This window comes from Caenorhabditis elegans, chromosome I (assembly GCF_000002985.6).
Source record: "Caenorhabditis elegans chromosome I".
NCBI classification, from domain to species: Eukaryota; Metazoa; Nematoda; class Chromadorea; order Rhabditida; family Rhabditidae; genus Caenorhabditis; species Caenorhabditis elegans.
Window position 1 is genome coordinate 3,176,418 of NC_003279.8, and position 26,971 is coordinate 3,203,388.

The 26,971-nt window shown below is 31.7% G+C and overlaps 2 protein-coding genes and 1 pseudogene across 4 annotated transcripts; all 3 read right to left on the reverse strand.

The window, feature by feature from the left end:
- Position 1: 1 nt before the first annotated feature.
- Positions 2–16,440, reverse strand: Y54E10A.11 (E3 ubiquitin-protein ligase listerin). Its single transcript, NM_058717.7, has 14 exons — positions 16,244–16,440; positions 16,108–16,194; positions 13,792–14,353; positions 11,475–12,052; positions 9,375–10,352; positions 9,180–9,327; positions 7,899–8,178; positions 6,827–6,913; positions 6,645–6,777; positions 4,468–4,910; positions 3,575–3,644; positions 3,257–3,518; positions 1,786–2,399; positions 2–157 (listed from the first exon to the last, which is right to left on the reverse strand). The coding sequence occupies exons 1-14, from the start codon at positions 16,277–16,279 to the stop codon at positions 95–97; spliced, it is 4,341 nt and encodes a 1,446-aa protein (NP_491118.2). The 5' UTR covers positions 16,280–16,440; the 3' UTR covers positions 2–94.
- Positions 16,441–17,110: 670 nt separating this feature from the next.
- Positions 17,111–22,421, reverse strand: syp-5 (the record flags this gene model as incomplete). Of its 2 annotated transcripts, NM_058719.8 has the most annotated exons (9): positions 17,111–17,298; positions 17,348–17,421; positions 18,407–18,697; positions 19,696–19,795; positions 19,842–20,318; positions 21,615–21,997; positions 22,046–22,174; positions 22,232–22,305; positions 22,356–22,421. In NM_058719.8, 9 exons carry the CDS (start codon positions 22,412–22,414, stop codon positions 17,242–17,244), a joined length of 1,644 nt encoding a protein of 547 aa, NP_491120.1. The 2 variants fall into 2 exon arrangements, with proteins under 2 accessions (NP_491120.1, NP_001379292.1); NM_001393184.1 differs by lacking the exons at positions 21,615–21,997; positions 22,046–22,174; positions 22,232–22,305; positions 22,356–22,421 and having other exon boundaries at positions 17,242–17,298; positions 19,842–20,252.
- A 413-nt stretch (positions 22,422–22,834) lies between these two features.
- Positions 22,835–26,812, reverse strand: Y54E10A.13 (annotated as a pseudogene). The gene is made up of 6 exons: positions 26,726–26,812; positions 26,487–26,540; positions 25,605–25,682; positions 23,807–23,913; positions 23,209–23,338; positions 22,835–22,909 (listed from the first exon to the last, which is right to left on the reverse strand). Coding segments are annotated over exons 1-6 (531 nt in total).
- Between the last annotated feature and the right edge of the window lie 159 nt (positions 26,813–26,971).

Consider the following 26,971-nt stretch of genomic DNA (forward strand, 5'->3'; position numbering starts at 1 on the left):
AATCAATAAAATATCTATCCGTAGTTGACACCGAATGATAAACAGAAATAAATTCTTTAAAAAATAAATATTATCACAAGAAAAAAGAGGAAATTTAAGTGAAATTATTCCGGCAAAGTGGGCAAGTCGATTGATTGCTTGATTCGAACCATTTGTACTGAAAAAAAAGAAAATTGGAGAAAGTTAGGCCACGGCCACCACGGCCCCACGAAAATGGAATCTGCGTAACGGAGATCTGCGACAATTTTGCTAACATTTCGGATTGAATTGGCAAAAAATTGTAAATTTTCGATATTTTCCAGGAAAAGCAGAACATTTTTAAATTTTTTATAAGAGATAATCGAACATTTACGTTTTTTTTTTTACTTTAGAGAAAATCGAAATTTTCCGATTTTCTGTTTGAAAAAAAATTGAAAAATCCACATTTTCTATGAAAAAATCAAACATTTTCAATTTTTTTCAATTTTTCCCTGAAAAAAATAATTTTAATTGTTCAGAATTTTTTATAATCGAAATTTTCAAATTTGTGGAAATTTTTATTCAAAATTATCAGATTTTTACCTAAAAACTCCTATTTTTCTTCTTTTTTTCGATGTTTCCCGAAAAGAAAAAACGAAAATTTTCGATTTTCTCTGAAAAAATATGCAATTTTTCCATTTTATCGATTTTTGCAGGAAAAAAATTCAGAAAATCGTAAAATTTCGATTTCCAATTTTCTCAAAATTTTTTTCTGAGAAAATCGAAAAACGTTTCGCTTTTCTCTAAAAAAGTCGGTATTATCAATTTTTTTTTTGGAAAAAATTTCATCTTTTGAATTTTTTTTTTTTCAGATTTTAACTAGAAAATTCCAAAATTTTTTTTTCGATTTTTCCAGAAAAAGAAATCGGAAATAAAAAAATCATAATTTTCTGATTTTCTCTAGAAAAAATTGAAAATAATCAATTTTTCTGGAAAAAATCAAAATTTCGGAATTTTTTTCTTCAAATTATCAGATTTTCATCAGATTTCCGCAAGAAAACTCCAAATTTTCAGTGTTTTTCGTTTTCGTTTTTTGCATTTTTTAAGGGAAAAATCGCAAATTTTTCAAAAATTTCGAGTTTTCACAGAAAAAATCAGAAATTTACAATTTTTCGACTTAAAACAAAATTGAAAATTTTCGATTTTCTCTGGAAAAAATTCAAAAATCGTAAATTTTTAATTTAAAAAATCGAAATGTTTTCAGGAAAAATTGAATAGCTGCGTTTTTTTCACTGAAAAAAATCGGAAATGAAATTTTTTTTCAAAATTATCAGATTTTCATCAGAAAACTCTAAAATTTCAGCTTTTTTTTCGATTTTTCCCGAAAAAAATCGAGAAAATCGATAATTTGTTATTTTTGATTTAAAAAATCGAAACATTCCGATTTTTCAAAAAAAATTTTAAAATGTTCTCTTTTCTTTGGAAAAATTTTTGAAAATCGAAATTTTCAGATTTTCTCTGAAAAAAATCGGAAAATTTACAATTTTTTGGAATTACTCTAAAAACATTTTTTAAAACTGAAAAAAAAGTCGAAAATTCTGAAATTTTTCGATTATCTCTAATAAATCGAAAATTTCCGATTTTTTCTGAAAAAAGTCGAAAATTCTGAAATTTTTTAAATTTTCTCTAAATTTTTTTTCCTCAAAATTATCAGATTTCCGCCAGAAAACTCCAAATTTTCAGAGTTTTTTTAAAAAATATTTTTGCAGATCTGCAGATCTCCTTCTCGCGCATTTCCTCTTTCCATAGGGCTTCCTCATAACCTACCAAACAATTCGAATGGAATTTATTCTTGCACTGTTTGCACTTAATTTTCGGCAACTGATGTGTCTGCTGATGTACAGTCATCATACAAATCGTACAATCCTCAACACCCTCCACACCCTTATCAACATTCCGCTTCCACATCTCAATTCCCTCTAAAATTGCTCCATTTTGATGAAAAAGGTAGGCATTCAACTGTAAAAGCCATTTCTTCGCTCGATCCGTCTTAACAATTGCCTTATCAAGAGTCAGTGAAGGAACAGAAAGTGGATAATCCGGTGGAAGGCCAATTGTAAGCTTCATCTTCGTCTCCTCGACCACATATTCGGCAATTATCTCTCCAGTTACTGGAACTGTTCGAACTTTCATTTCTCCTTCGAATTTCGCTTCACGAACTTTTCCGAGTTCCTGTTCAATGAGCAACCGGCTCGCGTACTTTGTTACAGTTTCCTGGAACATTGGCATAAAACAATTTGGCATTCCTTTATAGAATAATCGAATTGCTGCTGGCAGCAATGTCATCGATTTGAAGAGAAGACGGGAAGCGAATTTATCGAAAAATATTGGAGAAGCTGATAGATCCGATTCCAAGTAGTACGCTCGTTCTTGCGATTTCGCTGAAATTTTTTTTGGAAAAAACTATTGAGTCCGTGGTCGTTTTTAGATTTTTCGAATTTAAAAAAAATCAAAAAACCAACAATTTTCGATTTTTCTTTTTTTCAGAAAATCGAAATTTTTAAATCTAGTTTTGTTTATATTGATAAGAAAAAAACATAAACATTTATTCTGAAAAGAAGAAACAAGACCAATAGTTTTTTTTAATTGAAAAAACGAAATTTTTCGATTTTCCAAATTTTTAAAAATCAAAAAAACCGACACCCTTGGTCCGTGGCTTTTTTATTGGTTTTTTTCTCATCAACATAAACAAAATTTGATGAAAAATTGATCGAAAATTGTTCGTTTTTCGATTCTTGAAAATTTCGGCCTTTTTCCGATCCATATTTCGAAAAATCGTTGAAATTTCAACAAATCCAAATTTCAGTAAAATGTAAAATGATGTGCGCCTTTAAATAGTACTGTAATTTCACTTTCCGGAAATTTCACCAATTTTTCATAGTAAATTGATAAAACAAATCGCAAGAAAAACTCTTTAAAAATTGGTGAAAATTCCAAAAAGTGAAAATACAGTACTCTGTAAAAGCGCACACAATTTTTTCAAACATAAATTTATCGCGTCGAGACCTGGAGTACCGTATTTTCGGCAGAAAAATTGCAAAATTTCGGATTTTTTCACATTTTTTTTAAGTTTTCGTTCGAATTTCCGATTTTCTAAAAATCAAAAAAAAATTGTTATCAAAATCCCCCATTTTTCGGGGTTTTCAAGCAAAAATTGCGCTCAAAATTCCAGATAAAAATTGGAAATTTTGAGCAAAAGCCGCATTTTTTTTTTGAAATTCAAATTTTCGTAACATACGAATTCGACAACCAATGGGAACCTGACGGAACTCAAATGGCTGATCCAACATCAATGCATTCAAAGCATTCTTGAAAAATGGATCAATGACGTCACAATAGGCGACCCGATGCTCTTGGCTAAAGCCTGAATCTTTTGTATTTTCCAGTGGTAAAAGTGTCAAATCGAGAAGCAATGGGCCAACGTGTGGATTATGATGATCTTTTGGATATGATTTTGATATCATTACTGGTAGTGAAAGCTTCCGGCGATTCGTAGAGACCTAAGAAAATATTTAGAATTTTTTTTTCAATTTTTCAACAAAAAAAATTTTGATACCGGCAATTCTGAATCTTCGTTTGATTTTAGAGCTGCTGCGTTTTCCAATTTGAACATTATTGGCATTAGTCTGAAAAAATTCACATTTTTTTGGCAAAACTGGATTTTTAAATTTATTAAATTGGAATTTTGCCTAAAATAATCGAAGAAAAGTGTAAAATTATTAATTTTAATAAAAAAATGTTTTCTTATTTTCCACAAATTTTTTGTCAATTTTTCAGACATTTTTTCGTAAAAAATATATAGTCCGACAGAAATTATCTGCTTTAATAACTCGATAAATTCTTTTTTATTGAAAAAAGTGAAATTATCAATTTTAGGGCCCGTTTTGAAATTTTATGTAATTTTTTTAAAAGAGTTATCAAGTTTTATTTACGGTAAAATGTCCGAATTTTTTTTTCGTTCACTGGAAATTATATTTTCTTTAGAAATATTCAAATTTCAGTATAAAATCATAATTTTCTGGATAAATCTTTAATATTTTTCCGGAAAAACAAAAAATGTTGGTTTAATTTTTTCACAGAAAAAATAGAAATGAATTATTATTTTTTCTTGAAAAAGTAATGAAAAAATGTCAATTTTCTCTGTAAAATCGAGAAAATTTGAATTTTCTCAACAAAAAAAATTCGTAATTTATTATTATTTTTCTGAAAGAATAATGAAAAAAATATCAATTTTTTCTTTTAAAAAAATCCAAAAAAATCGAAAATTTTTTAATTTTCTCTGAAAAAAATTCAGAGAAATTTTTTAATTTTTTTCTAAAAAAAACATCTAAAAATTTTAAAAAAATCTTTTTTTTTCTGTAAAAAACCCTAAAAAATTTAAATTTTAGCGTGACTGTAGTACGTTACATTTTCAAATTTTTCAATTAAAAAAAAAGCTAAAATTCTTACAATCTAGCAACTGAATAAGCTATCAATTGAATATGCTCATTGTTGGATGCAAATAGACTAAAAGCCTGTGCAATACATGATTCTTGGAATGCGGGATACTTGAAAACCGACAATTCCGGAATAAACTCTTGATTCGCCACGTCATCATCATTTGAGAAGCTCGTCGGAAACTCAGAAATCACAAAAAGTGCTCTGAGAAGAGCCCGAACGAACGGAGTCGGCTGTTGATCTCGTCGAATTGTACGGAATAGTCGAATACAATAGGTATGAATTGTTGGTGTGTAGAATTCATTCCATTCTTCAACACTTTGCTCCGAATATGCTCCACGCTTTGTCGCATCGGTGAGCACCACGAAAAGCTCGAGGTAGAGGGTGGTGAGGGCTTCAAGTAGAGGATTTTCAGAGAAAGAGTGCGGAGAATCGATTAGGATGTCTGTGGAGGTCTGAAAATATATATATAACTTTTTTATTTTTTCCCGGATAAAAACTACATTTTTTTTAGGCAAGAACAGTTTTTTTCATTTTCCGGAATATAGAAAAATCGCAATTTTACGGTTATTTTTTTCGATTTTTAAGAGAAAATTGCAAATTTTTCGATTTATTCAAGGAAAATTGATTTTTTAAAGATTTTTCCAAATGAAAAATCATTTTTTATTTATTTACTATTAGAAAAAATTTGTTCTTTTTCAGAGAATCGGTTGGGATGTTTGTGGAGGTCTGAAAATAAAAATTAAAAAGTTTTGAAATGAAATTTTTTTTGTTGTTTTTTCGGATAAAATTGAGTGCTTTATTTATACAGGGTGGGCCAAAAGTATGGTAACACGTTTGCAGCACTATAACTTTACTAGTGGAGAGAGTTATTACATCAATTTGTACAAGTTTTGTTCTTCATAAAATACTGACTAGATGAACGTTTTGAATTTTCAAAATATTCCCATCCGCATCGCTGCAGGCCTTCAGAACTTTTGAGATCACGATCTTTATGGCACGCAAGTCGGCTTTCTGCGGGATTTCTACATTTTTCTCGAGGAATCCATCACGTGTCTTACAAGTTTTTATAGTTCAAAGAATGCTCTTGGTCTAGAGATTCTTTAAAAACAAAAATCCAAATAATTTCTATCACGGTATTTCTGTCATGGACTGCGGCAGTAGGTTAAGTCTTGAATGGCAAAGTCACCAGAAAGATGGATGTGAGCGGCGAGTAGCAGTATGCAGAAAAATTCACTTTAGTATTTTTCGAGACGTTTTGACCTGACTTTCCAGAATTTGTTTAGAAAATTGAGCTCGGATGATTTTGTGGGTCGTTACTCCTTGCGAAACCAAAAAAACCTGAGTAAATTTCGCAAAGTTGAATTCATGAAATATTCAAAGGTTCTTGCTAGGCGCCAGTGTCGACACAGAAAATTTTTATATGCTACAAAAATAATTAAAAACGCTTCTTCACTTTTTTAACTTTAAATTTAACATAAAAATCATACATCTGAAAATTATTTGCGTGCGTGGGAGGTGTGTTTGTGTGGGAAGTGCCGCGTGCCAAATTACCGTTTTTTCGAAAGGGTTCGCCAAATTGTCGAGGTGATAAAGATTACACCTTATTGGGAAACATTACAAATTTTGAGTCAAATTGAAGGAAATTTATTCAGCTATCAGTATTCGATAGAAAAATGTACGTATGACGTGGCAGTCGCGCGAAAAGCTCATGTAAAAGAGCGTTTCATGTGTTACCATACTTTTGGCCCACCCTGTAATTTTCGATTTTTAAAAAATACTTTAAAAAATTTTTTAGAAAAAAAAAACTTTTTTAGTTGTGAACAGGGCTGCAAAAAACTGGAAAAAACCAAAAAAAAAGATTTAAATAAAACAAAGAAAATTGATTTTTTTTCTATTTTTTTCAGGGAAAACTGAATTTTTTCGATTTTTTCAGAGAAAATTTAAAATAATGTGCTTTTTGGATATATTTCGGAGAGAGAACTTTTGCAATTTTTTTTTACAAAAAATTATTGGAATTTTTACGGGAAATTTCTATACGAAATTTAGAATTTTCCTAGTTTTTCCCGGTAATCTAGGGCAACTTTAAACGATTTTTAAAAAATTTTTAAAGCTGTTTTTTTTTTGGAATTTGATGGAAAATATGTCAAAATTTGCGTTTTTTGTAAAATTTAGGCTTCCAATCTCACATCTAAAACCGTAATAATCCCACAAAGTGTAAAATCTCGAAATTCCAAATTCTCAGCGCGGAAAATTTCCCCGCCACACTGGATAAATCGCTTCACAAACGTCAAATTCGCCAGCCATTCGTACTTTTTTGATCTGAAAATTGGGCGAAATTGGGCAATTTTAAGCACTTTACGAGGCATACTGATCAAATTGAAATAGTGGAAATGAATTTTCAGATTGTGATGCTTCGAAGACTTTTTCAACATATTCCAGAGGTGTGTCGGTTTTTCTGAAAAATTAAAAATAGTAGGGAGTAGAATATATTTAAATTGAAAAAAAAAGTTATTATTATGAAGATGCAGAAAAATGGGTCTCGTTAGGTATTTTGTCGGAAAAAACCGTAATTTTAAACTTTTTCGGTCAGCTTCGCCAATTTTCAAGCATTTTTCGTCGATTTTTTTACACGTTTTCCGTAGTTTTTACACGTGGTGCCAGAGTGTCCCATGTTGGATTGATCTACGTTGATCTACAAAAAATGCGGGAGAAGAGACGCAGAGTTCTCAACTGATTTCGCATGATTAAGAACGTGTTGACGTCACATTTTTTTTGAGAAAAAAGTTTCCGCATTTTTTGTAGATCAAACCGTAATGGGACAGCCTGACACCACATGTTTTCATTAATTTTTGAAATTTTCAACGTTTTAAATTCCAAAACGTTTAAATTGTTAATATTAAAATTAATGTTAATTAAAACTGAATTTAAAAATTGGAATTTTTCAAAAATGTTTGAATTAAAATTTTTTTAAAACTTTATGTGGAAAAGTGTCTGAAAAATTGAGAAATTTAGAAAATTTTCATTCTGAATTCAAACATTTTAACTAAAAATTCGAAATTTTAACCAAAAATTCCGATTTTCCTCAAAAACTTCAAATCTTTTGACTAAAAATTTATATTTTTCCCGAAAAATTCCAATTTTTTTTGAAAAATTCAACTTTTTTCAAAGAATTCCATTTTTTCAAATTTTTCACCAAAAAATTCAAATTTTTCTCAAAAATTCAAATTTTGCTCAATAATTCTAACTTATTATTTAAAAATTCTAATTTTCCCGAAAAATGCAATATTTTGACTAAAAATTCAAAATATTAACTAAAAGTTCAAATTTATCTAAAAAAACACCTTTTACAATTATATTCGGTATTCGAGACTGTAGGGGCAAAAAACCGATTGCACCTTTAAAAAAGGCTCATTTTTCTGCGTCTTATTAATAATACTAACAGGTAAATTGTCTCAATTTTCGTATCCATATCTTCTGAATATTCTTCGAATTTTTGGCGTTTTTCAGGAATTCCATAGGTATCTGTGATAAAGTTTGGTGCACAACAACAGCCATCATTTATCAATTTCTGAATTTCTTCTGATTTAATTACTCTCTTCTCGAGTTCTATTCTCAATTGTTGAAGTTCTTCATCCAAAAATTTCAAACAATATCGATTACCAAGTGCAGAGATTACACGAATCATTTGCCACGCGAATAACTGATGAATTGAAGAGTTATCTGAAAATAAAATTGAGATTATAGAAAGATGTGACCAATTCACGATACTGAAGTATTCAAGTTTAAAAAATAGGAAAACTTTGAGAAATCACTTAGTTTTCTGTTGAAATTATTTTTTTTGAAGGTATTTCGTTTTTTTTTTTTTGGAATAAAATTTCTAGAAAAATAAAAGAAAAAACAAATTTTTCGTTTTTTTTTCTTATTTACGGGACCACAAAATTTTGAGAAAATTCTGAAATTTAATACAATACAAAAAAGTCGAATTTTGAGCCTTTTTGTGGATTTTCTGACTAAAACAACATATATGACGCGCAAATATCTCGTAGCGAAAACGAAACTACAGTAATCTTTTTAATGACTACCGTAGCGCTTGTGTCGATTTACGGGATCTCGATTTTATGAAATTAATTTATTTTCGAATATTTATATTTAGCGATATTCCATCTTCCCTTTGTTTCTTCGTATTATTTTCTCTTTTTTTTTTGCTTAATCTGAATATTCTATCGATAAATAAATTATTTAATTAATTTCAAAAATCTAGTCAGTAAATCGACCTACAGTAGTAATTTAAAGAATTACTGTAGTTTCCGCTACGAGATATTTTGCGCGTCAAATATGTTGTGCAGTACGCATTCTCAGAATTTTGTGTTCCCCTAATAACAAACTTTTTAAAAAAATCGAAATTTGTCGATTTTTTTTTTCGTAAAAAACAGAAAAAAAGGTGTTAATCTACAGTATTTTTAAAATTATAATTTAAATTTAAAATCAAAAAAGTGTTTTTTAATTTATAAAAAAAAGCGCTCGATTTTTAAATTTTAAAGATTTTTTCGAATATTTTTTTAAATAAAAGAAAATATCTGAAAATATCGATAAAAAATAATGTTTTAAGCTGGAAAACGCAAAAATGCCCAATTTTTTGAAAATTATAATTTTTTTATAGAATGCTGTGACAGAATTTCTTCAAAATAATTTTTTTCTGCAAATTTGCAACTAAAACCGACAATTCGAAGCCACACTGAACAGAGCCAATCTTCCGAGCTCTTTGACCATCTTCGTCGCCTCTTTCTCTTCCAGATGCTCAATTGGCCGGCTTAGAGCATCAGTGATGATGGTGGTGTGCTGGGAGACAGTGAGAACATCTAGTTCTAGCTGAAAATCGAAAATTCTGGATAAAAATTCATTTTTTTTTTGCTTACAAAATGAAGTTTTTCAGACATTTCATCAAATTCTCTTCTTCCCAATATCATTTTCCCAGCGATTTCCCCTCTCGAATCTGCATCACAAAATCCAACAAGCTTATCAAATCTAGCTGCAATTTCCAAAACTCTTTCAGCATCCTCTTCCTCCATATTCGCAAATAATTTCTCGAAGAACTGCTCGAAATCTCCATTTAAATGGCTCTTCAAGCTCTCAAAATGCTCCAATTTCGGCTCATCTTCCGCATCGAAAAGTGCTGAAAGCAGCTTCAAAACTAGATTTTTTCGTTCTTCAGGGTCCTCCTTGGAATCCAAACTTTGTAACAGGGAAATGAGAAAATCAACGTTCTCAGCAGCGGCATTAGTGTCCAACTGAATTCCCATTTTTTTCAGAAAATTCACAGCCTGTGCAATAGCCTTTCCATTTCTTTTCTCGTGCCAGAAATTCACCATTTCCTGGAAAACTCCAGCTGGGACGTTTTTCAGCGATTTTTCCCAAATTTCTGAATTTTCAGAGAGTAAAAGTTGACGTCCAACGTGATTATTTTTGATTTGAAGGCTCAGAGAAGGCTTCATCTCAATCAATTTCACAATTTCCACAGCTTGAAGCATATCAAATCGATCGGAATTTTCGATAAACTCGAAATTATTGATATTTCGGCAAGTTTCCTCAAAATACTCAGAATTCGAAGCACGCGCCAAATTCCTGATAATATGAAAATCGACATCAGGATTTGAGAGCAAATTTCCGTGTAAATGAGCAAGTTCCAGGTGCTTTGCAGGAAGTGTTAAAGAATCCGCAAAAAGTCGACTTTTCTCGGGTGGAGCAACTTCGTAAATGGAGGTTTTTAGGAGATCAAAAAATTCGGCGGGATTTTCCAAAACTTTTTTCTCGATAATCCAATGAATTAATCCGGAAATGCATTCGGTTGCCTCTGCGGTGTTAAAGTGCATCGATTGGTTCGACATTTCCACAATCTGGAAAAAGTTTAAAATTTTTTGGAAATTTTCAGCGATTTTTAGTTTTTTTGTGTGTGAAATTTTTCAGCCAAACTATTTTTTTTCGAAAAATTGTAGGTAGCTGGGGATTTTACTTCAAAGTGCGCCCTGGTCCTGAAAGCCGATATATTTTACCAAGCAGCAAAATTTTCGATTTTCGTTTTTTTTTTGGTCTCAAAACGACAAATTTTTGTTAAATGCAAAAAGGTATGCACCTTTAAAGAGAGTAGTGTAATTAAATTTTTTCGGAATTTTCATCGATTTTTCATAGTTTTTCAATACAATTGTTTCTTTTTTTCGTTTATATAACTTTTCTAATAAATAAATATATTTTCATCGGAAAACTATAAAAAATCGATGAAAATTTCAAAAAGAGATATTACAGTACTCTTTAAAGGCGCACAAATTTTCGAAATTACAAAAAAATAGGCATACTTTTGAGAAAAAAAAACCGGTCAATTTTGAGTAATTTGAATTACCGCGCATTTATCTTAAAACTCCGCCCATTTTTCCGTGCCGCAAAACAACCAATTTTAACAGAAATTCTTCGAATTTTCAAGTGACAATTTTTCAGAAATCAAAAAATTTCAGATTTAGAATGTTGTGAATGTAAGCTTTTTAAATAAAAAACAAAAATAATTTGCGGCCGTTCGCAAAATTCTAAGTGTAAAATTTTGAGATTTTTGTATTTTAGAAATACAAAAAAAAAAGTTTTTTTTCACTTCAAAACTCGAAGAATTTGGGTAAAGTCAAAGTGCCGCACGGAAAAAAGGGCGGAGTTTCGAGAGTTTGTCGATTTTTGAATATTTAGAAAAAAAGTTGATTTTTCGAAAAATATCTTAAAGTTTTCCATGGAAAATCGAGAAATCGAAAAAAAAAGAATTGTATTGTTTATTTTCTAAACTTTTTTTTTGATTTTTCAGAGAAAATCGAAAAATCAAAAAAAAAAGTTTAGAAAATTTGCAATAAAATTCAATTTTTCTCAAATTATGATGAAAAAAAAAGCTTTTTTTCTGAAAATACCAAACTTTTAAGTTATTTTTTTTCAAAAAATCGATTTTTTTAAACCTTTTTTTAATGCAAAACCTCAAAAACCCCTACCAAAGGACTCAAATCCTTCAAAATTTCCAAATTAATCCGATCATTTCCAAGAATCCATTTCACAAAATCCGAAAACGTGCAAAACCAGCAATGAATCGCATTCATCGATGCCTCGGCCTGCCATGGCAAATTATCCGTGAAACTTGTAATAATCGAAGTAATCAGGGCAGGATTTTCCAACTTTTGAAGAAGCACCGAAACTGCTGGCAGGAGATAATGTTTGAGAACTCTCCAGTGATTTCCTTTCTTTCGAATCAAATTCAGAAGTCTTGGATATATTCCTTTTTGTAGAGAACACTTCGCATGAAATCTCTCATCAGGAAGTAAAATTAGAATTCCTTCCCAAGCAGTTGCACATTCTGTACTGAAAGTTTGAGCATCTAGTGAAGCTTGAATATATGTAGATATGACCGGATTACTCAGGATTACTTCAATATTATCCGAAAATTTGTAGGAAATATTCAAAAGTTGAACTTTCAACGCTTCTTTCTTCCCGGCAAACGTTTTTTTGATAAATTCCGAATTGGAAAACAGCTTTCTCGCTGGCTCTTCCCAGAGCTTGGACTCATTTCCGTACTCTGAAATGGTGAAAAATTAATATTTTTTAAAAATTAAAAATTAAAAATTAAAATTTTTGCTGTAAATGAGCCCCCTAGTGACCGAAAATACTTACCTGTAGAAAAATGTAAAAATTTTTTTTAAATGATTTTTCAATTTTTCAAAAATCGAGGCACCACGTTTTCAAAATCTACATTTTCAGGATGCCTAGCACCGTGCCAACTGCGGTTTTCGCAGTTTTCTCGTAGAAAAACGAAACAACGATGCTCCGATATTACGTATCTCGCGCGTTGTTTAGCGTTCAGAAATTGCTTTTTTGAAATAAAAACTTCTGGAAAACGATAAACAACGCGTGATGCGTAATATCGGAGCATCGTTATTTCGATTTATTCGAAAAACTGCGAAAACCGCAGTTGGCACGGTGCCAGACATCCTAAAAATGTAGATCTACCGAAATCTGGGAAATAATTTTTAATTGACTCCAAATTCGCCCCTAATTCCAAATTTCGATGTGAAAAAATCAAAAAAAAAAAATTTCCCTAATTTTATATTTAAGCTTGAAATCGCAGAATTTCATTTGTGCCCCGGTCTCTTTTTTCAAATACGCGCCAAAATAAATTCGCATTGGAGCGCGCTTGCATCGTTTGATTTTCTTCGTTTTTAAAAAAAATTATTTTCGTCGAATTCAATTTTTTTTAACCAGTGTTATTCATTTTTGACGAAAAAATTTTTTTTTTTCAGAAAACCGATAAAACTTTTTTTTCGACAAAAAATGAATGAAACTTTTGAAAAAAATTGAATTCGACGAAAAAAAATTTTTAAAAAAACTAAGAAAATCAAACGATGCAAGCGCGCTCCAATGCGAATTTATTTGGGAGCGAATTTGAAAAATCTCATGGTTTGCGCACGTGCGCAAATGAAAATCGTGATTTCAAGCTTAAATATAAAATCTCGGATTTTTTTTTCGATTTTTTCACATAGATATTCGGAATAGGGAAAATGTGGAGTCGATTAAAAATATTTCCCAGATTTTTCGGTGCTCCACCTTTAAAAACGTGGTGCCTCAAATTTTTTTACATTCATTTTCGGTCATTAGGGTCTTTTTTTTTCATCATTTAAAGGGTGGAGTACCGAAATTTAAGACTTTGCTTTTTTAGACCAAAATTGGTCCAAAACTACCGAATTTCGTAATGAGACGTTTTGAAAATTTCTCAAAAAAGAAGTTACGGCGGTTCAAATTTTTGAAAAAAAAAGCTAATTTTCAGCTAAGATCAAAATGTTTGCCAACTTTTCGGTGTTGCAGCGTCTGGAACTTAATTTTTATATATTCATCACTTTTTAATAAATATTGCGGTTTTTTATTAGCCGTTTATTCGTTGATTTTCAGTGCATTTATGGTCAGTGGGGCGCAAAGTTGCATTTTTTTTTAAAGTTACATTTTGTGCTCCACTGACAATAAATGTACTAAAAATCAACGAATAAACGGCTAATAAAAAACCGTAATATTTATTAAAAAGTGATGAATAAATAAAAATTAAGTTCCAGACGCTGAGACACAGAGAAGTTGGCAAAAATTTGATTTTAGCTGAAAATGGGCCTTATTTTGCAGAACTTTGAACCGCCGTAACTTTTTTTGAGAAATTTTCAGAACGTCTCATTACGAAATTCGGTAGTTTTGGACCAATTTTGGGTCTAAAAAGCAAAGTCTCAAATTTCGGTGCTCCACCTTCAAAACATATATTTTCTGACTCTACTCCACCTTTAATATAAGATAGGAATGTATTCAAAGATTGCGTCTCCAGTCTCATTTTCCGCGTTTCCAGATCCTCCGAAGCATCATATTCCGCTGGCAGCGAGAGTTCATGCTTTCCCTCCGCAATTTTCGCTGCCAAATCAAAGGTATTCGGCACAAAGAGCTCCACAACTTGTCGCTTCTTATCCGCATCAAATCCATCTCGAATAACTGCAGAAGCAGCCGCAGCGACTCCATTCGTAACATCAGACTTTGCAAAAAGAACGAAAGGAATGATTTTCTTCAATCCTTTACTCGCAGATTTCTTTAACTTTGTCAAAAACTGAGAAATCACTTTCATCGTGAGCATTCTCACAGTTGGGCTTCCATCTGTGGTCAACTGGGCGACGAGTCCACAGAAATGCTCATAGGAGCTCTCGATCGAACTATTTTCCGTGTTTATCAGTTCCATAAGCTCTTTGAGCCCCTTTTCTCTCGTCTGACAGTCTTTTTTCGTCAATTTTTTCATGACAATCCGAGTTTCGTCGTCGATTTCCACTACTTGATGGAGTCGATTGCTGCTGGCCACCTGGAAAAAATTATAATGCAATTCAATTTTTTTTTCTGAAAATAACATTTATTTCCGCTGACACGTTCGGAAAAAAGCATTTTTTTTGCCATTTTTGAGCACGTTTCGGCGGAAAAAAAAAGCAAATTTTCATATTTTGGCACTAATTTTTAATGAAAAATGTTAGAAAAAAATCAGCCCCGCACAGAAAAAGAGGCGGGGCGTGATTTTGCAACTCTGCGGCACGGTTTTTCAACTTTTAAATAAAAATTTCGATTTCTACCTGTTTTATTCTCTTTTTTCGAATAAAAATATTATCCTATTTAATTCTGATATTACTTATCCATCTACAAAAAATCGTCATATCTTACGCGCAAGATATCCCGCGGGGAAGAAACGAAGTTACTGTATTCGTGTCGATTTACGGACCGCTCTGGCTGCATTTTTCGAACTTAATTTTTTTCAATTTCGATCAGCGATTTTTCATTTTCAAGCGTTTTATGTTAAAAATTCAATTATTTATTTGAAAAATCCATAAAAATGAGGAAAAAAACGAAAAGTATCTGAAAGTTGAAAATTACTGCTTTTTTAAATTTCGAGCAGCAATTTTCAAATTTCAGATATTTTTCGTTTTTTTTCTCATCTTTATGGATTTTTCAATTAAATAATTGAATTTTTAACATAAAAACGCTTGAAGATGAAAAATTGCTACTCGAAATTTAAAAAAAAATTAAATTCAAAAAATGATGCCAACCCGGCCCGTAAATCGACACAAATACAGTAATTTTGTCTCTTCCCTGCGGGATATCTTGCGCGTAAGATATGGCGACTTTTGCAGATGTATACGTAATATGAGGATTAAATTGGATAATATTTTTATTAGAAAAAAGAAAAGAAAAGAAAACAGGTAAAAATCGAAATTTTAATTTAAAAGTGGAAAACGTGCCGCAGGGTTGCAAAATTACGCTCCGCCTCTATTTCTGTGCGGCGCCTGCTTTTTTGATAGTTTTTTCTAACATTTTTTATCAAAAATCACTTGATTTTTCAGAAAATAACACTTATTTCCGCCGAAAAGTGCTCAAAAATGGCAAAAAAAATTTTTTGAGCATTTTTCAAAACTTTTCAGCGGAAATAAATGTTATTTTATGAAAAATCTTGGGAATTTTTTTAAATTTTTTTGATTTTCCAAATCAAAATAGCCTCTCACCTCGAAAATATTCATCTCAGGTGCCAATAAAACAAGTGAAATCGAAATTTTAATTTAAAAGTGGAAACCGTGCCGCAGGATTGCAAAATTACGCTCCGCCTCTTTTTCTGTGCGGCACTGCTCTTTTGATCGGTTTTTCTAACATTTTTCATTTAAAATTAGTGTCAAAATATGAAAATTTGCTTTATTTCCGGCGAAAAGTTTGAAAAAGTGCTAAAAAATGGCAAAAAATCTAATTTTTGAGTATTTTCCCAAACTTTTCAGCGGAAATAAAGGTTAAAAACAAAGGAAAAATATTGGGAATTTCATTACTTTTTTAATTAAAAAAATCAAAATGGACTTTTTTTAAAGCTTTTTTTAAAAATAATTTTTCATTAAAAATTACTTCATTTTTCTGAAAATAACATATATTTCTGCCGAAAAGTTTGAAAAACTGCTCAAAAATGGCAAAAAAAAAGTAGTTTTTGAGCATTTTCCCTAATTTTTCAGCGGAAATAAAGGTTTAATAAAGGAAAAATATTGGGAATTTTTTATTTTTTCACTTAAAAAAATCCAAATAGCCTCTCACCTCGAAAATATTCATCTCAGGCGTCAACCCGACAAACGTGGCTCCTCCTTGAGCCAAATACTCGTGAGCCGCCGCACTGCTCGCATTCTGAACAACTCGTTTCATCTTCATTTTAGCCAAGGAATGAAAAACTAACCTTTGCATTTCCTTTTCGCCGTTGCTGCTTACTCATTTTTTAGCCGTTCGAGAGAGACGCACAATATTATCCAGTATTTCCTAATAAAAATGGAAAAAATTGGGAGTTGTTCGGTGGAGCGCGTTTGCTTTTAAAGGTGGAGTGTAGTGTGTCTCTGTGAGCTTTTTAGATGGTAAATTGCAGGAAAATGGGTTTTCCTAAAATTGTAGAATTTATCTAAATTTTTTGAAATTATTTTTTCAATTTTTCAACAAATTTGACATTTTCCAGCTATTTTTTATTGGTTTTTTGCGTTTTTTTGTTTTATAATTCGAAATTTTGTTTTTTTTTTTTTTAACATTTTGTGTGAAAGAAATTCTAAAATTGGCTTAAAAATCGATAATTTCTCAACTTTTTTGCGGAAAAATGCCTGAAAATGTGACAAATCATGTTTCAAATTGGAATTTTTTTTTAATGAAAAAATTGCCATAGTCATATTTATTAATTTTTTTTCAATTTTGCACAGAAAAATCCATTTATTTTTGAATTCCCGCGCAAATTTCGGCATTTTTCAGATATTTTTATTGGTTTTTCTCACATTTTTACAGACATTTTTCTGTAAAATTCGATAATTTAACGTTATTTTTTGTAACTTTTTTACGGAAAAAATTCCTGAAAATGTGATAAATTATGTTTCAAATTACATATAATAAAAGAGGAAAATCAATTAAAATAACAGGAAAACGTCGAAACTAGGAAGAAAGCAGCAATTCAAAAAATGGGCTCTTTTCAGTTTTTTTTCCAATTTTCCAAAAAAATAAAATAAATGAATTTGGATCGAAATAGAACCAAAAAAAAGTAATTTTAAAAAACCAAAGAAAATAAAATCGAATAAGAAACAATTTCAGATATTTTTTTAAAAAAGGTGTGGGTATAAAACAAAACCGAATGACACAAAATTATAAATCACATTTAAAATAATTATATTTACTGGTTGCAATAAAAAAAAATAATCGTTTCTAATCGTCGCTTCCCCAGATACTTTGATCCGCATCACCCTCCTCGTCGTTCAGATCCTGAAATTTTTTCATTTTATTCGATTAAAAAAATTAATATAAAACTAACATCGTCACTATCATCACTTTTCCTGTCATCCTTTGATTTGGCTCTGTTCGGAGCAATAATACTGCTGTCGAGATCTGAAAATCGGTATTTTATAGAATTTCCACCCAAAAATGAGCGTAAAAATATTTAAAATTTTAGTTTTCCGATTTTTTTTTTTTTAAATCGCATTTTCAGCCATTTCTCATTCTTTCAAAAAAGTTTTTTGCTTCGTTTTGTGTGAAAGAAACCCTAAAATTGCCTTAAAAATCGATAATTTGACTTTTTTCAATTAAAATAGCCAGAAATTACCGAAACGATAATATTTGTTGCAAAAGTTTCACAATTATTTAAAATAAATTTTAGAAAGATTTTTTTCCAATTTCACAACAAAAAAAAGCCGATTTATTTTTGAATTCCCAAGCAAATTTCGATTTTCTAGCAATTTTAATGGGTTTTCATCATTTTTACACATTTTTCCGTAAAAATTGAAAATTACTTTAAATTTTTTTTCGGAAAAATTCCTGAAAATCTGATAAATTATGTTTCAAATGAAAATCAATATTTTGATGACCAATTCTTCGTTTTTCTCATCAAAATCAACATATTTTTGATAAATCTAGAGGCTTTTCTACTTTTTTCTAGATTTTTCGATTTTTAAAAAAAAAATACCTGACCAAGGGCATTTTTCGAGCTTTTCCGCAAAAAAAAAACGATATTATTTTCAGATTGAACAAATATTTTCTACCGTTTTATGCCAATTTTTGATTTAAAAAATTGGGTTTTCAGATTTTCTTGAAAATTACATAAAAATGTGGAAAAGTGTTCGTTTAATCTGAAAATAATATTTTTTTTAGATGAAAATAATATTTTTTTTAGTGTTTTTTAGTTTTTTTAGTGAAATACGTAGAATACCTCAAAAAAGGCCATTTTTCGAACTTTTCCATAAAAAATAATGAAAATTTACAGATTAAACGAACATTTTTCTACACATTTATGGCAATTTTTGATATAAAAAATTTGGATTTTAAAACTGAAACAACAATTTTCGTGGGTTTTTCAAAAGATTTCCAAAATTCGCACCATCATCCTCGTCACTTTCAATCTCCACAACCTTCTTCTCCGGTGTTTTCATGTTCATCTTGGCCGCAGCAGCCGCCTGTCGTTGACTAAATTCTGTCAAATGTGCAGCCATTGAGAACTCGACAGCCGTCGGAGATTCCTCTTTCTCATCAGATAATTGTCCGAAAAACGCGTTAACTCCAGATTCATCCTGAGTGGTTCCGTCGTCGAATGAGTTCTCCGATTCTTCGTCTGAATCTCTGTTCGGAACTTTCAGAAGTCGAATTCCTGGATTTGAGTGGCGGGTCGATTCTGGAGGATTTTTTTTGTAAAAGAGTTCCCCCGCATTTTAGGAGCAATTAAACGATCGAAAAAACAGCACCGCACAGAAAAAGAGGCGGGGCGTAATTTCGCAATTTTGCGGCACGGTTTTCCACTTTTAAATTAAAATTTCGACTTTACTTGTTTTATTACCTTTTTCTCGAATAAAAATGTTATCCAATTTAATTCTGATATTACTTATCCATCTAGAAAAATCGCCATATCTTACGCGCAAGATATCCCGCGGGGAAGAAACGAAGTTACTGTATTCGTGTCGATTTACGGACCGCTCTGGCTTCATTTTTTGAATTTAATTTTTTTTAAATTTCGAGCAGCAATTTTTAGTTTTCAGGCATTTTTCGTATTTTTATATTTCATTTTAACGGATTCTTCAATAAATAATTGAATTTTAATATAAAAATATAAAAATTCAATTATTTATTGAAAAATCATTTAAAATGAAATATAAAAATTGCTACTCGAAATTTAAAAAAAAATTAAAGTCGAAAAATGTAGCCAGAGCGGCCCGTAAATCGACACGAATACAGTAATTTCGTTTCTTCCCCGCAGGATATCTTGCGCGTAAGATATGGCGATTTTTTCTAGATGGATACGTAATATGAGAAAAAAAAGAATAAACACGGTTTTCCACTTTTTTTCAATATAATTTCAATTTTACTATTTTTCCATTCTTTTTTTTTCAAATGACAATGTTATCCAATGGAATTCTCATACAATTTTGAAAATATTTGTTGCTTGGAAAAACAAGAAATATAAGAAATATCCTATGGCAATTAAATTTTGTCACATTTTCATTCGAAAAAAAGGAGAATGTGAAGAAACCATCAGAAAAGCAATGGAAACTGGCGAAAAAAGATGAAAAACCGTGCCGCGGGGTGGCGAAATATAGGCTCCGCCTCTATTTCTGTGCGACGCTGATTTTTTACAGAACTCAATCGTTTAATTGAGCCTCTCGATAACGTGTTTACCATTTTTCAACATGGTTTTCGAGTTTTTCCTGGTATCCAGTGTATCCGAATCGTGTTGCATCGAGCGCTCCGGTATTGGAAGTTTGCGGAAAACTGATTCCTGAAAGTATATTGTTTAAAAAACATCAAAAAAATCAAAAAAAAACCTTTCTCGAGTTTCTTGGACGCAGATAATCATCTGGTTTCGCAGCTTTTTCAACGACTTTCAAAGAATTCAAAACGTCTTGATCATAATCGATTTTTCTCTGGATTTCTTCAAGCGCCGACTTTTTCAGCTTCAATTCTTCCTTGTAAAACGATTGTTTCCCTTGAAGCCCCTTTAACTTGTTAATATCCTTGCGAACGCTTTTGATTTCCAATTGATGATCTCCCAATTGCTCTTCGAGGCCGGCCAAAGTATTCAAAATATCCTTTTGCGACTCCATGGACGATTTAAATTGATTAAAAAGGTCGATAATCTCTTCAAAATCCGGAATCTCTGCCATAATTTCGTTTGATGAATTATTATTGAGATCCGAATAAAACTCGTCGAGTGTTGCCAATTGGTCAGTTATCATTTGAGATTCTGCATTCGGGATATTTAATTGGAGGCAATCATTATAAGCGTTCTTCGAGTCGAGCTCCTGAAAAAAATATTTAAAAAAAAAAGAAGAATTATTAAAGATTTTTTAACGTTAAAACACTCAAACTGGCCTAAATACTAGAAATATTACAAAAAAAAACGAAAAAATTTCTCTATATACGCTATTTATGCTCCTGATACCGATTATCAATTCTGAAAAATTCAAAAAAAATCCATGCTTTTATATTAAAGGTGGTGTAGTCGAACTTATTTTATTGCTTTATTCTCAAAATTGTCTGAAAACACCGAATTTCATAATGAAACTTCTTGAAAACTTGTCAAAAAATAGTTATGACGGCTCAAAAACTGGTCTAAAATTAGTTAAAATTTTAAATTTGACCGACTTGTCAAGCGGCTAGAAACTACCTTTTTTGAAATCACCGTCAAATTTTGAGTTTATATAAAATGTAATTATCTTGCGTTTTCAACTCGATTTAGGTATTTTAAAGTCGATGGACGGCGAGATTTTTAAATTTTCATTACCAAATCTCGCCGTCCATCGACTTTAAAATACCTAAATCGAGCTGAAAACGCAAGATAATTTCATTGTATACTCAAAATATGACGATGATTTCAAAAAAGTTAGTTTCCAGCCGCTTGACAAGTCGGTCAAATTTCAAATTTTAACTAATTTTAGGACATTTTCTGAGCAGTCATAACTTTTTTTTGAGAAGTTTTCAAGAAGTTTCATTATTAAATTCGGTGTTTTCAGACAATTTTGAGTAGGACGAAGCAGTTAAATAATTCGACTACACCACCTTTAATTTTTTTAATTCAAAAGTTTTAGTGTTAAATTCAAACGACACATTTTGCCGCCAAATACATGTGGATTTACGATTTCACACCGATTTTCCAGTATTTTCTCGTTTTTTCATTGAAATTTTAGTGATTTTCCCAAATTTGTGACTTTTTGTTAGTGAAAACAAACAAAATTACAAAATAAGGATCTTTCATGAAACTTTGATCGTTTTTCATGAAGAAAAGTCATAAATTAATGGAAATCACAATAATTTTTAATGTAAAACAGCGAAAAATCGAGAAAATCTGTGTGAAATTTGAATAGAAATGAATGAAAAATATTATTCATCTCGTAAATCCACACCTGCGGCAGGGTTATCTGGCGGCAAAATTTGTCGTTTGAAATAACCGCTAGGATTTTCGGATTTGAAAAGAAATTAATATAAAATCAGGGATTTGTTTTTTTTTGAACTTTTCACATCGATATTCGGTATCAGGAGCACTCCTTTAATGATTTGGACCAGCTCGAGCACATTTTCCTCAAATTATCAATGTTTACCTCCTGCTCGAGCTTTACTTTCTTCTCATTCTCCTCCATAAATTGCTTATTCAACACAGAAAGTCTCTCCTGACTCTCCAACTCTTTCTTCTGAACCTCCGCATTCATGCTGGCCTGTTTCTGAGCTTCTTCTCTCAACATGAGCTTATCCTTTTCAATTTTTCCCTTCTCCTTGAGTAATGCAGATTGAGTCTTCTCGAAGCTTGCTTTCTCCTCTTTCAGCGAAGAATCGACAATTGAAAGTTCTTTTAGCAATTTGCTGAGGTTTTTCTCTTTTTCAGCGATTTTTTGGATTGTTGCATCGTATGGAAGAGTGATTGAAGCGTTCGTGTGATGATGTGAAGGTTGAGAGTGAGAAGAGATCTTTTCCATGATGGAATTCACTGAAAAATCAATAATTTTAAATTGAAAATCTCAAAAATTAGCTCTACATTTGAGGATGGATTCTTTTTCAAAATTCTTCCATTTTTTCTGATAATTTTCAGCTTTACGATTCGAATTTAGCACGTTTTTGTCGCTGATTGATGCCAAACTTCTAGCTTCCGAGAGGCCGATCTCCACTGAAAAATAGAAAATTATTTATTCTTCACTTTAAAAAAACTGCAAAAATCACTTACAAAACTCATAATTATTGTGAAATTCCACACAAAAATGATGGAGATTTGAGGATTTCCTTTCGCAAAGATCGTTTCTGCAAGAATATAGTTGAATATTATTTTTTTAGCGATTTGAAGTTCTTACTTCCGAGCGATCGCCTTTATTTTCGTTTTTCCCTCCAAATTCAGCAGTAATTGGGACATTTATTGACTGAAATAATTTTAAAAGTCTTTAAATATTTACAAATTACGTAGAAAATCAATGAAAACGCCAAAAAATCGAAGAAAATTGCGAAATTTTGAGCGAAAATTTAAAAAAATTAGTTTAAAAATTAAAGGCGCACGGAAAAAGAGGCGCGGGTCTCGAAGCGATCAACCAATTTCTATCGACTTCGCGCGTAAATCGATAACGAAATGAACAAAAGTCTTACTGTAGGTTTTAAAGGCGCAAGCATATTATCCTCATTGGGCCTTGATGCGAAAACGTTTCCAACTCAAATATTAACATTGCTTTTTCCAGTAAAAATCGGAAAATTTCCGTTTTTCGATTTTTAGAAAAATCGGTACCCTTGATCGGTGTGTAGATGTATGAGCATTCCAAAAAAATAAGAAATCACTTTATTTTCAGATTCTTGATTCCGAGAAGCGTTGATTCATATTCACGGCATTCCACGAGTAAGGCCTCGTGTTTTGTGCGAACTGAAGTTTTGAAATAATTTGTTTTGATTTTTTCGATTTTTTCGATTAAAACTTTCGTATTTTTTGAATTTTTCAACTATAGAATTTAAGAAGTTTTAACATTTTTTCTGATTAAAAATATTTTTCATTTTCAAAAGTAATTTTTACATTTCTTTTACAGGTTAGTTTAAAAAGATTTAAAAGAAAGATTAAAGGAGATTTTCAGATTTATTCCTATTTTTCAGAATTCTTTCCGTCCGAAACTTAATTTTTTGAATTTAGAATATTCTTAAGACAATTTTCAAAAAAAAAAAACGTACCATCAGCTGTCGAATCACTTGGACGAGTCGGTTGTGAGGCAGAAGTCGTTGGAGCAATTGGAGAGCCTTGGATAGAAGACGACGTAGAACTTCTAGTCGATGGGCTTCCATTTCTCGCTCCACCAGACGCCTGAAAATAATTAATAAATTAATTTTATTTAGAATTTTTTCGAATCTCTAATCAGAAAATTTGCAAAAAAAATTGGCGAAAAATACATTTTAAAAACTAGACTCGAAATTATAAAAATTAGGGAATTTTGCTTTAAAAACCGAAAATGGAACGTAATGGACGTAGAACGTAATAACTATTTAAAAAATTATAGAATTTTCTTAAATTTTTTATGCTTTTTTTAATGTTTCAAAAAATAAAGAAATTCGCTGAATCTTCAAAATTGGTCTCAAATTCGACAATTTAAACTTCATTTAAATTTTTTTGGGCTGATCAAAATAGTAAAGATAGAATCAGAGAGAAAACCAATGAGTTTAACCGGAAAACGCCAAAATGCCAAAATCAGGAAAATAAATTGTGCGGGAGTTCAAAAATAATCAGCCCATTTCTGTAATTTTTGCTAAGACGCTAGGTACCCAATCTACTTACCGTAGGAACTGACGAATTGCTACGAATCGAAGGTGATGACGGACGCGGTAGTGAGACAGAGCAGTGGGAACTCCTGGTCGCGGAGACGGTGGATGTGCCTGCCGAGCCTGAAATACATACTATTAACGATGTGTGGACGGAAATTGCAAATTTTCCAGCAATCAGCATTTTTTTTTCTGAGAAAATCTAAGTTGTAGACAACTCTCTCAAGTTCCAGACTCACATCAATAAGATAGTCAATAACGCAGTTTTCAACTGTCGTAAGATTCTCGCGTCATTCAGATCTACAAATTCAGCTTTTTATTTCAAACTGTTTAATACCTACATTAGACCCACATTAAAATATTGCTGCGAAATATTTCACCCATCATCACTGAAAATGTCAGCTAAATTAGAACAGCCTCTAAAATTTTTCTCGCGTAAGGTTTTCTTGCGCTGTAACCTATCTTTTCGACCCCTCATCAAAAACGATACTCGCACCCCTTACGAGCGTCGTTTATTCCTTTCTTCCCAAAATCTCTATTTTCTAGACGTCTCTTCCTAATCCTCAAACTCTATTTCAAAATCGTCACTCACCGGTGCCATTTCCCCAACCTATCCCAGTTTATCCAGCCTGCGTCAACTTTTTGTTGACAATGTTTTACCCTCTTCCCCCCCTCATACTTAGTCACCGGACTCTTGCGGGTCCAAATGATTATTTTATATCTATTTATTCATTCTTTTTTCCTTCACTTCACTGCTTTGTTGTAATTGCATCATTATGATTGTTGCCTGATGAATAAATATAAATAAATAAGTTCCCGTCAAAACTTATGGGCCTCACCACGATGGGTTTCACTCACAACTCTCACTAACGTTGGTTGTGGCGTTACAGACTACAAAGACTGCATACACTACAAACTATAGACAGGCCCCCTACTATTTTTATATACAGTGGTGGCCAAAAGTGTATGCGTTTTTGGTTTTTGCTAATTCTTCATAATTTTCAAATGAGTATAACTCATAAACTAAGCACTATAGAAAGAAAAATTTAACTGATAAACTGTTGCTTAGAATCTTGTCAACATGTTAACATATGATTCAACATTTCAAAAAATTCAGGTCAAGAGATACAGCGGAAGACACCTCGCGAGTCCATTTTTGGCTATTTCTCTTGAAACGCCTGTAGCTCGAGAATGAGAAGTTTTCATTTTTTAAACTTACAGTTCTATTCTACAGGTTGTTTAATAAAAAAACGACTATATGCATGTGATACAAAAATATTTGCAGATTATTTTATTACTAAAACTTTTCTCATGAAAACTTCTCCTTCTCGAGCTACAGGCGTTTCAAGAGAAATAGCCAAAAATGGACTCGCGAGGTGTCTTCCGCTGTATCTCTTGACCTGAATTTTTTGAAATGTTGAATCATGTGTTAACATGTTGACAAGATTCTAAGCAACAGTTTATCAGTTAAATTTTTCTCTCCAAAGTGATTAGTTTGTGAGTTATACTCATTTGAAAATTATGAAGAATTAGCAAAAACCAACAACGCTTATACTTTTGGCCACCACTGTATAAAGAAGATTTCAGACTGGCATTGATGAAAACAAAACCTACGCCGATAAGCGAATAGGTTTTGGACATTTTGTCGTTTTTCCAAAAAGTAAATTTTTCGGTGATCTTTTAAAGATATTCAATTTTAGATATTTAAAATTTTTTCAGCTTAGAAACAACTTATCCTAAGCCAAATATTGACAACAAAAGTTTCAAAATAGTTTCTATTTTTAGGCCACTACTCAAGTAGCTAATCTACTTACCACAGAGGCAGATGAAGATCTTGTAGCTGGAGACGGGGTCCGAGGAGCTCATGGCGTGGTCGGCGGAGTACCACGACCCTGAAATACATACTATTAACGAGGAATGCACGGCAATTCGATTTAATAATTATATTTTTTTTTACAGAAAATGGTTTTTTTTCCATAAAATGCCAAGAAAATTCGAATTCCGCCAAAATCCTAAGCCAATCCTAAGCCAAAGATTAACAAAAAAGGTCATATAATATTTTCAAACTGGTTTCTATTTTTAGGTCACTACTCAATTAGCCAATATACTTACCGAGGTGCTCACCAGGGGTGTGCGGATAATAGCCGAATTAGCCGAATTAGCCGATCGGCTGATTCGGCTAGCTTGGCTAATATTAGCCGAATTATCCGTTAGCCGAATTTGGTACCAATTAGGCGAGTTAGCCGTCTGCCGACTTTTTGACAGTTCGGCTAATCCGAAGTTATCCGTTAGCCGATTTTGGCCGTTGTTAGCCGAATTCACCGATCGGCTATTTCGGCTAATTCCACTAAAACATTTTTTGGAAAACAAAATTTTGTGAAATTGTATTATTTTTTCCTATTTGAACAGTCGTTCATCACTGAATTTGCTCAATAACAATGAAAAAAGTAACCCAAAACCTGAATTAACAGAAAGAACGAAAAAAAACTTAACCAGATTTATATTTTCCGAATTAGCCGAATTAGCCGAAAATTAGCCGATTTGACCGATTGATTTTAGCCGAATTAGCCGTTAGCCGAAAATTTTGAAATTAGCCGTTAGCCGAATTATCTGTTAGCCGGTTTAAAAAAAATCGGCATTAGCCGATTTATCCGTTAGCCGAAAAAATCGGTTATCCGCACACCCCTGGTGCTCACTCTATGAATTGGAGGTCCTTGTTGCGGTGACGGTGGTGGTGCCTGCCGACGAGCCTGAAATACATACTTATAATGAGGTGTGGACGGAAATTGCAAATTTTCAGCAATCAGCATTTCTTTTTCGGAGAAAATTTGAAGTCCTACCAAAACATATGGGTCTCACCCACAACTCTCAGCGAAAAATTCCAATTTTCAAATTTTGTCATATTGAACATTTTTAATCAAATTGTAAAACTTACAAGTTGCTCAGCTTCTCTTACTTTGATCCATCGAGTTGCGCCATTTTGACGACTCGCTTTGGCAGCTTTGGTTCTTCGTTTCGTCATTCTGGAATCAATAAAATTGAAATCAGGCGATATTTCATTTTTAATTTCGCATTTTCATTGTTTTATGGGGTTACTAAAGTAGTGTCGCGAAATGTATTTCAATACATTTTGCCATATTTCGCGGTGATTTTGACAAATTTGCTATCTTCAAATTTAACT

Excerpts from the sequence above, each read along its gene's own strand:
- Y54E10A.11 (NM_058717.7), bottom strand. The coding sequence starts at position 16,279 with ATGAGTAAGCAGCAACGGCGAAAAGGAAATGCAAAG. Across the intron at positions 14,354-16,107 it reads CTGAGATGAATATTTTCGAG|GTGGCCAGCAGCAATCGACT; the intron begins GTGAGAGGCTAT and ends AATTTTTTCCAG. Across the intron at positions 8,179-9,179 it reads GTTCAGTGTGGCTTCGAATT|ATAACTCTTCAATTCATCAG; the intron begins GTCGGTTTTAGT and ends TTTTATTTTCAG.